Source organism: Delphinus delphis, chromosome 8, assembly GCF_949987515.2.
Source record: "Delphinus delphis chromosome 8, mDelDel1.2, whole genome shotgun sequence".
NCBI classification, from domain to species: domain Eukaryota; kingdom Metazoa; phylum Chordata; class Mammalia; order Artiodactyla; family Delphinidae; genus Delphinus; species Delphinus delphis.
The window spans coordinates 80,512,097-80,523,920 of NC_082690.1; the positions used below are offsets into that span (position 1 = coordinate 80,512,097).

At 43.0% G+C, this 11,824-nt stretch overlaps 1 protein-coding gene across 3 annotated transcripts in view; it reads right to left on the reverse strand.

Moving 5' to 3' along the window:
• The window catches only part of BDNF (brain derived neurotrophic factor), a 55,675-nt gene extending 44,174 nt beyond the window's left edge, over positions 1–11,501 (reverse strand). Inside the window, exon 1 of one of the 3 annotated variants that reach the window (XM_060017357.1) lies at positions 11,388–11,501. In XM_060017357.1, coding sequence (XP_059873340.1) covers positions 11,388–11,390 — 3 coding nt within the window. In that variant the 5' untranslated portion in view covers positions 11,391–11,501. Of the gene's footprint in view, positions 1–10,311; positions 10,375–10,772; positions 10,848–11,387 lie in introns of those variants that run through there. The other 2 variants (XM_060017360.1, XM_060017361.1) reach the window with 2 other exon arrangements.
• Positions 11,502–11,824: the final 323 nt, after the last annotated feature.

The following is an 11,824-nucleotide window of genomic DNA, read 5'->3' on the forward strand; positions in this document are numbered from 1 at the left end:
AGTAGTCAAGAGAATTGGGGTTCTAGTTTAAACTATCACTCTGGCTGTGTGACCTGTGCAAATCACTTCACTAGCCCAAGACTGTTCACATCAATACTATCAGTTTCACAGAAATATTTGTTGAGTAAGTGGAGCAATCTTAACTACCGTACACCTCAGCTGCCTGATCAATGAAACCAGGGCAGTGTGCTATAAGCTGTGGTCGTCAAGCCTAGCAGCACATTCAGACCTTAGCTCAAAGGAATGAATGATTCAGGTGATTTCAGTGTACTGGGGAAACCTGTGAACTAGATCATCTTTAAGGCTTTTTTCTATCTAAATTTGGACTGCTTGCAGGAACTGTGTATCATTTGGTAAACTAAACTTGGAACTCATGAAATTATTTCCCCTAAAGTTAACAGCCTTGAGCCAAGGTAAGGATTCATACTCTTCTATATACTACATAGTTATATCTGATGAGGTTTTAGGTAGACTTTTTCATACACCAAAATGTCCTTTGAGATCATCCTTTCCCCCTGGGCTGGTTTCTGAGCTCTGGGACTTATCAAATGTATTATGAGTTCAGGTCGTCCTTCCTTGCATAGATCAGAATGGCGGCAGGATGAATTCTTCCCATTGACCTCCACATCCTTGATTCCTTATATGACTTTAGCAGATCTGCAGAGACCACTGACTTGTACTATCTTGGACTACCAGTATGCAGCCAATGTCTCATTTAAAACCACATCTTTCTAAGAGCTGTTTTCCAGGAGGAAGATGGAAGAAATTTATTAGGAAGATGCGCAAGTAGATGTATAACTCCCTTACCCAGACTATCCCCCGCCTTAGTTTCTAGAGCTGCTATTCTGAGTTCTGAGTTGGTGCAAAGACGCAAAGGACCCAGACACAAATACTTGGCATTCTCTCAAACGAGATGCTATTTCCAGAGAAGTTCCAAGTTTGGAGTAGGGCTTTGGGAGGAAGAACATTAAATTGCACAAGGAAAGCCAATAAACATTTTAGTCCCCAGCAGGGACTGTAAGCCTTGTAATTATGTTTAGGATTATGCTTGTCCATCCTCTTCTTTTCCATCTCTGTAAACAACATGTTAGCTTTGGAGGTTTGTCATCCACTGTGTTTTTGGAGAGGGAGTTCCTCATCACAGCATCTGCAGTGCTATAGCCAGTAACAGTTTGAAAATGCAAATTTATGAAAAGGCTTCTAAACACACTAACTCCTAATCTAAACAATTTATAATGTTTCCTACTCAATAACTCTCAGAAGTCAACTAACTTGAAACTGCCCTAAACAAGTTAAGAAAGGAGTCAGACATCATCCATGGGGTTAATAAACTAAAGTAAGTGGAAGGAAGAACGTGCAGGTGAAGAGTTCCAGATAGTAATTTTTCTCTTCAGTGACTATGTACTTATTTCTGGACAATTTTCTCTCTTGTTAGTGTTTTAAACATGAAAACAATTATAATAAAAGCAGCTAAGATTGCATAGGGACTTACAGATTAGTTTACTGATTAAAAGAAAGGGCTTGGACCTGGGTTTAGTCAAGCTTTGCCACTTATTGGCTCTGCTAATTTAGGTTAGTTAATTAATTAATTGATGCCTCAGTTTCCTGATCTTTAAAATAGGAATACTAATAATCTCTGCCTAGAAAGATCGTCGTGGGGATTCAATTAACTATGGAAATGTAGAATGCTCACCACAGTGAACTCAGTAAAGTTTGATTTGATTATTAATTTATCTGATCCTCCCCAAACACTTTAAGTAACATCACTCTCTCCATATTATGATTGTGAAAATGGTGCTTCAAAGTTGATAGGTGACAATTAGTGGTTTGAAAGTTTTTCATTAGTTAGAAAAGATGCAATATAATTCTAAATCAGCATTTGTGGCCGCTGATTTGGAAATTCTCAGCCATCTCAAAGGGTTGTGTTGAAGATCTCTTAACAAAATGTATGTGCAAACCTGATAATGGGGGGCCCAAATCAAATCTGGGTGGTAGCTACTAGATAGGGAAGTGTGGTTTTATAATGGACTTTGGAACCGGAGAAAATTAGGTTTGAATTTTAGCTTTTCCATTTAAGATTCGCTGTATAATTTGGGGTAAATAAACTCTCTGAGCTCCAGTTTCCTTATTTATACAATTAGAATATAATCTAACTCAGAGAATTGCTTTGAGGGTGAAATAATAAATGTCAAATGCAAAGCAAACAACTTAGCCCTGGATAAATGCAAAATGAATGTTATCCCATCCCATCATAATTTGCATATACTTTCCCATAGTATAGTCATGACAGAAATGAAGTCTTTATAACTTGTTGAGGTTAGTGAAGTCACACCAGGAATCTGAGGCCATGCTCACTGAGTTAATGAACAGAGTCTGGACTCTTTCTCTTTTTCAATGGAGCAATGGATTCTAGGGTAGTGGGGTAGCCCGTGTGGTACTGAGGATAAACTTCGGAGTAACAGCAAGCTCGGCCAATAGAAACATGTCTACCACACCTTAGCCATCTCATCAGTTGGTTCTTTATCCACTTGGCAACTTGTCAAATGGCAAGAGTGAATTTTAAAAATTTCTCCAAATGCCAGGATGGAAAACTCAATGGCTCACACTGAAAGGCAGAGAGAGACTAAACTAACAATTCTGAATCTATGCCATGTTAATCAGTGCCCCCCTTCTCCAAGCGTTCTATGGTCAAATATGTTTGGGAAATGCTACACAGTAGTATTTGCAGACTTTGTCACTGATAGAAATCACAGTCACCTTCATATCACATGTCAGTTGTTACAGATATCTTGAAATACATTGATGCTTATCACTACTGCAAAATTATAGTATTCACCTTGCTGCTAGATCTTATTTAGTGCCTTAAGAAAGCACATATATTACTGTATCACACAATCTACTTTTTAAATATTTTTAAAACTATATTTCAAGGTAATTGGCTTCCTTTGTAATCATATGCTTTTAAGACTTATTCATTTAGAAACATTATTCTGAGAAGGGTTTATAGGCTTGACCAGACTGCCAAAAGAGTGGAGTCCACAGCACAGAAGTGGTTACCAAGCCCATGTTAATCCAACATATGCCAACGAGAGGCAATAACAAGGCCATTCTTAAACATTGGTTGTGGCAGTTGCTGGGGGAGACAGAAGCCCTTACTGGAGGAGGAAGGTAAAAGCAGAAGAAATCATTGTTTCCTACCAACGTAACCAGAACAATAATGAGCATGGATGGTAGAGATCAGGCTCAGTAGACAAATGGCCTTGAAGAATACTCTCGGAGTGGACACGTCTATTCAAGAGCCCCCATATGATACTAACCCTATTTTGGTTTCCCTTTTCATTTCTCTGCTCCATTTTTTTCACGTTCCCTCTCTTTTTTCTATTCACTTGCCCTGTAATGTCCGATCCCAAAGGCTTTAGATATTTATGGAGCCTTTTTACAATCACCCAACTTAGCTATTTTTTCCCCACAGTCACCTTATTACCTAGGGATAGTAGGTCGTTGCTATTTTCCTTGAAGATGGAGGTAGGACAAATCAGTTCCAACTCCTCCTGGTGCTGATGGGTATGGGATTTAGCATATTCTGAAGGAATCCTGGATTCCATTACTTCATAGCATGCACTCTGGGCACAAAGATCTCAGAGCATTTTCTTCTGCTGTTTCGGGCAATTGATTGGGTTTCCCTTTCCCAGTGTGAGAAGGTTTTTGAGTGCATTTAACGTTCACTCAGAGGTTGAAAACATTGGCAAAGTACTTGCTACCTCCTGGGGTGATCCAGAAAATGTTCATAAATGGTCAAAATGCCTCACACAGGCCAGAGGTTTCTCCTAGCTTCAGACTGAACTGTTAAATTTGGAGGTCACACACTGCTAAACTGCTGATTTTTAGAAACTCGACTTTAAAGTTTTTTATTTTTAAATTAATACTTTGAAATATATTTTGCCATTTGTCTAAAATAGAATTCAAGAATGCTGTATGTCATCCCGAGTGCATCCGAAGTTATTTTAAATACGGCATCTTTATAAAAGTCAATAGCTGACTCCTCAAAGGGCAATCATGTCCAGTGTGGGCAGCTGTGCCAATTGTTTTTGAACTACTGCAGCAATCTAGCCAATCCCAAGGAGTGTAGCCTTTCTGCACCCACATTTTTCTTAATTATCTCCGCTAGGCTGAGTTAGCTAAGGACGAATCTATAGCATTTCCTGGATGTCAAAATGCCCACACACCTTCTGCAATCCTTGGGCTACCAGCTCCCTTTCATGTTTCTCCTGGTTGGTCCATCTGATTATCTATTATCATGTGTATATCATGCATTATTCATGAGGCCCAGACAATTTCAGGGTGTAATATCTTTGATTTTAAAAAGAAATGACCTGAAAAATGAGAACTTCTGCTTGTACAAAGAAAATAAGCATTTAATTTGATAGTGAGTCTCTCATCATCCCATCCCTTTAAAAAGTAATCTGTAGAAGTTCGAGATCATTGTTCAAATTAAAACTTTCCAAGTCATCTTTTCTCAGAAAATGATTGGTTCAATATCTGGATCCTTTCTGTGCTGGGTTCAGGTAAGTTTCTTTGATTTTTCATAATGTGCTTCTTAACAAACAAGTTAAAAACTGCTGGCACCCCAAATTGTAAATCACCAAAGGTTAGGGTGACTTAAGCCCAAGAAATAAGTTATCTACCATATCACTCAAACTTGGAGCTAAAATGGAATTTAGAGTTGATCCTAAGGCTATCCTCTTTGTTTTATGTGGGAGGAAATATGGATCAAAGGGGACTAATTGATTTTTCCAGCTACTGACAATGAGTTGGCGGCAAAGCTTGAACTCAGACATTTAATCTGTTTCACTGAGTTCTCTTGAAAAAGGTTAAGAATCCAGAAGTCTGTCTTCTTCTAGGGAACAGCACAAATTCAAGGACAAGTCAGGTCTCTAAGCTGTGAGTTCCACCAAGATAAGTACCTTCTAGTCTTACACGTTGCTGAATCTCCAGACTTCAGCACAGCTCCTGGCACATAGTAGATTGTCAATTAATGCTTACAGAATAAAATTATGAATATTAGAGTCTCTATAGAAAGTATGCCTCTTGGGCAAATGGAAAATGGCCTGTCAAGCTCATGATCCCCATAAGTATCAGAATATCTACCGAGATAACAAGATCCCAGGCATGTAAGACTGGGATGAATATAGCTGATGCACTTTGCTGTACAGCAGAGACTAACACAGCAGTGTAAAGCAATTATGCTTCAATAAAGATATTGGGGGGGGGGGAGACTGGGATGAAATTCCAGAGGGTTAGAAGAAAACAAACCAACATGAATTCATGCATCAGATAGGGGCTGGGCTAAGTGACCCCTGAGAAATTTCCCAGGCCCCAGATTCTACAGCTCGCAAGTAAAAATTCTTCTTGCCTTTGGCTCTTCCTATTCTGTGTTGTTTTTTGGGGGGAATTAGTGACTATCCCTTAGATGGTATGTCAACCCTAGGAAGATTCCTGCCTTCTTTGAGCCTCCGATTATGGGAGAGTGAAAGAATGGCTTAGGAGGAGAAGGTCATATACTGGTAAAAACTTTTCATTAGGACTACAGACTTGTGGGAACTATTTTTTTTCTTTTAATTTAAAGAGATCAAAATAGGAGGAAATAATGCCTACAGTCCCCTCAGATGCCTGAGTAGGGTTTGAGGCAGCATGATCTAGAGAGCTGAAAATATTGTCCTTGAAATTTGAAGAAAGATTCTGAGTCAGTCTTCACCTCTTACTGGCAATGTGGTCTTGGGAAACTCTGAACCTGAGTTTCCTCATCTGAAAGGTGATTGATAATTCCTACCCTACCCTCCTGGCTGAGGAGATCAGATAAGGAAATCTGTGAAGAACTTTCAAAGCACTATGTGTATATAAAGTATTATTACTAGGAAATACAAATAAAGTCTGCATTATACAGAATTCTTCATAGGACTCCTTTAGAATGTTAGGTAAAAGGGGGAAAGCCCATCTGAACTTTAGAAAAACTCAGAATGAATGCTCCAAAGATTGCCAAATGACAATGGAGGCGGGGATAAAAATTTGACATTTTGATCTTTGCACCCTGGTGTTTCGGCGTATTAGTCTTTAGGGACCATATGTGTCTTTCTCAAGACGCACTGGTTAAAGCAGTAGCTTTAACTTCCAAAGTAAAAGATTATAATATTTTTGAAATTATGGTCACTCATTGGCCAAAGAGGAGAGAAATTTTTCGTTTTATTGTTTAAGAATTTAATCTTTCTCCACTTAAAGGCAACACCCTCCCTCCCCATATCCATAGGATTCAATAATGGTAAGCTCTCACTAAATGTTAATGTTTATTTTATTTATTAAATGCCACACACTGTTCTTTACATGGATTATGGCATGTAAATTAGAGATTCACCGCTTGTTAAATGCACTAGAAACACACAGAGACAAACATGCCTATACACACACACACACACACACACACACACACACAGCAGGAGCAGATCAGCAGAGAAAGACACCAGCCAAAGAAAGATAATTTGAGATACTTCTGAGCTAGCAGTTGTAAAATTAAAATAGGCAACTCATTAAATTATCCATAGAGTGAAAAGAAAGCTACAAAAATAGATATTTTTCTGGCAAGTCAGTGCTTTTCAGAACAAATTTAGTTTTAAGCAGAATCTTAAAATCAGATTCTATCAGTTCATATTCACTAGAGTCATTTAAATGGTTAGATTAGTTTTTCTTAATTAAAGGCAAGGATTAGCTTTACCGGCCTTAGATAGGAGTATATGTATGTTCAGTTAGACATCATTTTAACTGACATTTTGTAAGCAGTTTGATCAAACGAATGTTATTTGAGCAATTGGAGCCTCATCCCCAAATCACAGAATTAGAAATAAAATCCTTTGTAAATCATGCCTTAATGCTGATTTTTTTCCCCCCTCGTTTCTCTTTGTTGGTTTTTGTGGCTGAGTATCTATTTTGTGGTCATCCAGGCCTTGCCTCTCACATTGCCTGATAATGGAATGTTGTTTCTTACTAAGCTTCCCCTAGAGGACAGGCCAGGAAAAGGAAAGAAACTAAAATCACTAGCTTCTCCTCTTATTAAGAATATAGATTACAGATTCGATAGGGAAAGAGTCTGGTAAGTGAACGAAGAATCATATGTATTTTGATTTTAGATATTTTAAAGGTATTCTTTCCAATTTACATTGATTGGCAATTTTACAAATAATATTTTGTGAACCAACAAGAAGCTTGCTTTTAAAATCCCATTTACTGCCTTACCGTATAAAGTAGACGATACTTAAAAATAACTAGCATTCTGGTTCAAATGAAAATGCTGTATGCAGAGAATGACATAGTGATACCTCCCTCTTACGGAGTGTCTCCTTCCCAGTTTGCAAGGCTCTTTCAAACATTCTCTTCTATCCTCCAAAAATTGCTGTGTTGTAGGTCTTACTATCAGTGACACTGAAAAAGCTATTGGCAAAATGAATATATTTTCATCTGAATCAGTACTGATATAGTCCATTGGGGGAGCTAGACCAAGCTAAAAATCTCACACACAGAAATATTAATATACAAGACCAGGGGGTACAAAAGTAGGCTAGGTTACTGTTCATTTTTTTAAGGTTAAAAATATCCCTCTCCTCTTTCTTCCCTTCTCCTCTTTAACACCTTCTAATCTTCTGTCAGGTTTCAAACAGGACAGTTGAAATTTCTCGCCTTCGCGCTGAAGGGCTCTATGTAAATACACATAAACAGTGAATATCAGGTGCACTATTCTTAAAGTGATACTCATTCTCACGACACTTCAGGCGAAACCATTTCATCTACAAGTCAAGGATGTTTATAGGTGCGCGTGTGACAGAGGATGACGTGACACTTTTGAGGTTTGTTAAAGATCTCGAGGTTACAAGAATTAGTTAAGCATTTTCCCTCCTTGTCTCCCGAAGCCTCGAAATCTACAATTTTCTCCATTCGACTGTCAAGATAAATTGGCATGTCGACTAAAAGCATAATACTCCCTTAACGGTGCATTCATTTAAAGCCCTAGGAGCTGTATTAGGTAGCAGCGGGTATTCGCTAGCAAGGCATCTCGAGGAGAGAGGGAACTCTGCGATTTAGAGTGACAGATGATTTTTTTCTCATCCATCAAACCGCCTCAAAATGTCACAATATTTACACCTCTTCCTTGGTGAATCCAGAGACAGGCAGACAGGGAAAAAAAAAAAAAAAAAAAAGCCGACCGGCTGCCGCTTGATTTGGGCAAAAGGAGGCGTTGCACCTTTAAATTCTGCCCCTCCATTCCCCGTTACCCCCCGCCCCCTTCTCGGGATTTTGCAATAAATCTCCCAGTTCTGCTTTCAGCCCTGCAGATCCGTATTTAAAACAGCACCATCTGGGAAGGGTGGGTGGCGATGGTGATGCGGACTCCTTGGAGTTCCTTTGCAGCACGCTTGGAATTGCATCAGACTGATCAGAAATCCCCCCGCCCCCAAGCCCAGCCCCTCCCGTCTCGCTTCCCTCCCAGGCCCTCCCCTCCCCTCCCCTCCTTGCGCGTAGATCTGACTGAGAAAATGACTGGATCTCGGAACAATCTGTGCCCCATTCGCTGCAGCCTTGCTCCGTAAACCCTGCCCAACGCTCCCTTTGTGTGCCGAGCAGCCTATCACGGTCATCTGATCCTAGTGCCTGGTTTTTATTTTTTTTCCTTCTAAATCTCCACAATATCCTCGCATTGCCTATGAATCCATCCTTTTCACCTGAGCAGAGTTGGAATTCTTTCTTTTTTCGTTCGCTAGAACAGTCAAGTGAGTTTCGGAAATAGGTTTTCCCCCTACGCTCCCCCGTACCCCCATCCAAGCCTTGCCTCTTAATTAAGAAGGGCTGATCCAGGAAGGAGGAGTCCAGAACGCTCAAGCCCTGGGGCGAAGACTACCACGGGGCTTGGCCGGGAGGCCGGAACAAAGGGCCCGGGAAGGGGTGGGTTGAGGGTTGTAGGAGCATGGAGTGGACGGTGGCCCCCACGCAGGGGTGCGCAAGTCCCTGGACTCCCAGTGGAGAGGCAGGACAACGCTGCCGCGCGCTCGCTGTCCCCCCGGGGCGGAGGCGGGGAGGTGGAACGGAAGGCTGGGAGGCTCTGAGCAGCTTCGATCACCCCCGCCCCCCGGTCCACCCGGGCGGCTGCGGCTGCGGCCCGGCGGTGAGCCGGCCGCCCTCCACACGCGCCTCCGGGTGCAACCTCGCGGTGGCTGGGCGGTCTGTGCGCCCAGCTGATTGGTGGCTCGGTCCAGCCGCCGCGCGGAGCTACGAGTGTTCTCCTCCACCTCCTGGAGCCTCCCAGGCCCCCTCCCCCGGCCCGCTCCCTGGCTCTTCGGCCCGTAAAGGACCTTCTCCTCCCAAGTAGAGGCCCCCTTTTCCTTAGTTACCCCGACTGACTCGGACCTGGGCTCAGAGAGGCATCCAGCCTGGCGGGGGAGCGGAGCTCGGTCTCGGCGGCTCCCCTTCCCCTGAGAAAGCGGGAGCCCTCTAAGCCAGCACCCGAAACTCGTAGGGAGGGAGGAAAGAAGGGGAGAGAAAAAAAAGAAAGAAAGAAAGAAAACAACCAGAAAGAAACATCCAGCCAGGCGCGAGGGCGACGGAGGGGAAGAGAGAATAAGGAAGGGACGGAGGCAGGAGGAGGGGGCGGGGTGGAAGGAGGTGGGGGCGGGAAGGAGGGAGGGGGAGAGAGAGGGAGGGAGGGATACAGAGAGAATGAATCCTTTGCCTAGAAGAGCTGAAATTACCTTGATTCATTTTGTGTTGGAGATTTGGCGTTACCTCCTACCCTCTCCCCAACCTCCACCTCCTCTTTCCTCACCGCACACCACCTCCACCGCCTAATTCTAAATGGTACAAAGTCAAAATTTAGGAAATCGAATGTTGTGTAAAAGCTTCATAATTAATGAACCTACTGTACACACACACACACACACACACACACACACACACCCTGGCAAAGAAAACGGAAAAGAAGCAGATGAAGGGGAGAAAAAGAGAGAGAAATCTTACATTTGAATCAGACATTTGCAGGTCCAAGTTAACTAAACTCAATATATCCGCAGAAAAACTGAGCTTCCCCACCCCCCTTCTCGCTTTACCCCAAGGCTCTCACCTAGGGCAATTCAAACTGGGCAAATACCAGGAAACAACCCCCCTCTCACACTCTCCTTCTACTTCCTCCCCTCCACCGCGCGTCCTCTCGGGAAGATCGAGTATCAAAATAGCTCAAAATTTGGGGTTGCAGGGGGTCCCCGCCCCGGTGCTTACCTTCTTTGCGGCTTACACCACCCCGGTGGCTAGATCCTGGAGATAAACACTTGCATTTCCCAAAGTTAACCCAGTATACCAACCCTGAGCTTGCCAAGAGTCTATTCCAGCCTACACCGCTAGGAAGCCAACTTCAGCGAGCTCAACGAGGGGACCAAACTGGGGCTCGCTTTCCAAACGCTCCGCTCCAAAATCTGACTCTCTCTCCAGCCCCGATCTCAGTGTGAGCCGAACCTCCGAAAAGACGCTTCTTAAGGGCGACACAGGGCCGGCTTTCTGCGGGGCCGAGACGGCTACCTGGGGTACCACCACCTAGGACAAATCCGTTGGCTCTGTCCAAGGTGCTGAATGGGCTCGTATTTCCCGGATTACACACCCGGCGCAGCGGGAGGAAAAGGATAAAAAATCTCTAATTAAGTGATATTTGATATTGCTCTAGACGGTTTCTTGCACTTCCTTACGTTTTGTCACGTGCAGACGGCTTTGCCAAAGCCATCCTGTTAATAGTTGATCACATGTTGATGAGACCCCTTTCTTCTATGAGAGGCTTACCCATTTCATTACCGGTGATATGCCCTTCTGACTTATTTCTCTCCCACCAACCCCACCCCCATCTGCACCCAAACTCCCAGTCTCTATCCCATCCTTACCCCTACTCCACCCCCTAACCCCAATCTCTAATAGCATGATTGTTTTTAGATGGAAGTTAACCTCCTTGCGAATGTCAATTACATGCCCACATATAAATCATAGAATATGCTCATACACCACACACATAGAGGCAGAGAATGGAATGCAAGAAGGCTGGGAGAGAAGCATCAGCCTTGAACAGCCAATATAACACACACACACACACACACACACCCAACTCCAAGTTTGTTCCACGCAGTTCCACATTGCTGTGTTAAATCTCAAATGATTCCAATTAAAGTTGCACTGTGTAAAAACCCGATTCTCCTGGCCTGAGTAGCTGCTGTTCTTTGGCGTGTGAAGTGCTAGGAAGAGCTGTGATATGCCCGTTGTTAAGCAACATGTCAAGATTTTTCAATTATAATGCAGGGTTTATTGCTACTCACCATCGTGCCTTTGCTGTCCTGGAGACTCAAGTGTCTTAAAATCCCGTCTCCCCAACAGATGCTGGAAGGTAATGTGTCTTGTTTGAAGTCATCATGTGAGAAGTTCGGCTTTGCTCAGTGGATCGCCCACCACTTGGTGTGACTTATGAATCTAATAACCCTTTGCAATATCCGCAAGCTTAAACTGTCAACCACCTTGGCGACTACAGAAGACAAAGCAACTGTCATCGATGTTGTAAAACCTATAGATTTACGCAAACGCCCTCACTCCCAGAGACACGTTTCCTTTTGAGTTCTTACGTGATTCTAATGAATGAGCGAGGTTTCCAATGACTGCCCAAGTGCCCTGCTATATAGCGGTGGTTCCTGGGGCTGCCTCCCAACCGCCGGTCACTGGGTCCTGGCACAGAAAGTTCCCGGGGAGTTTCAGGGTACCC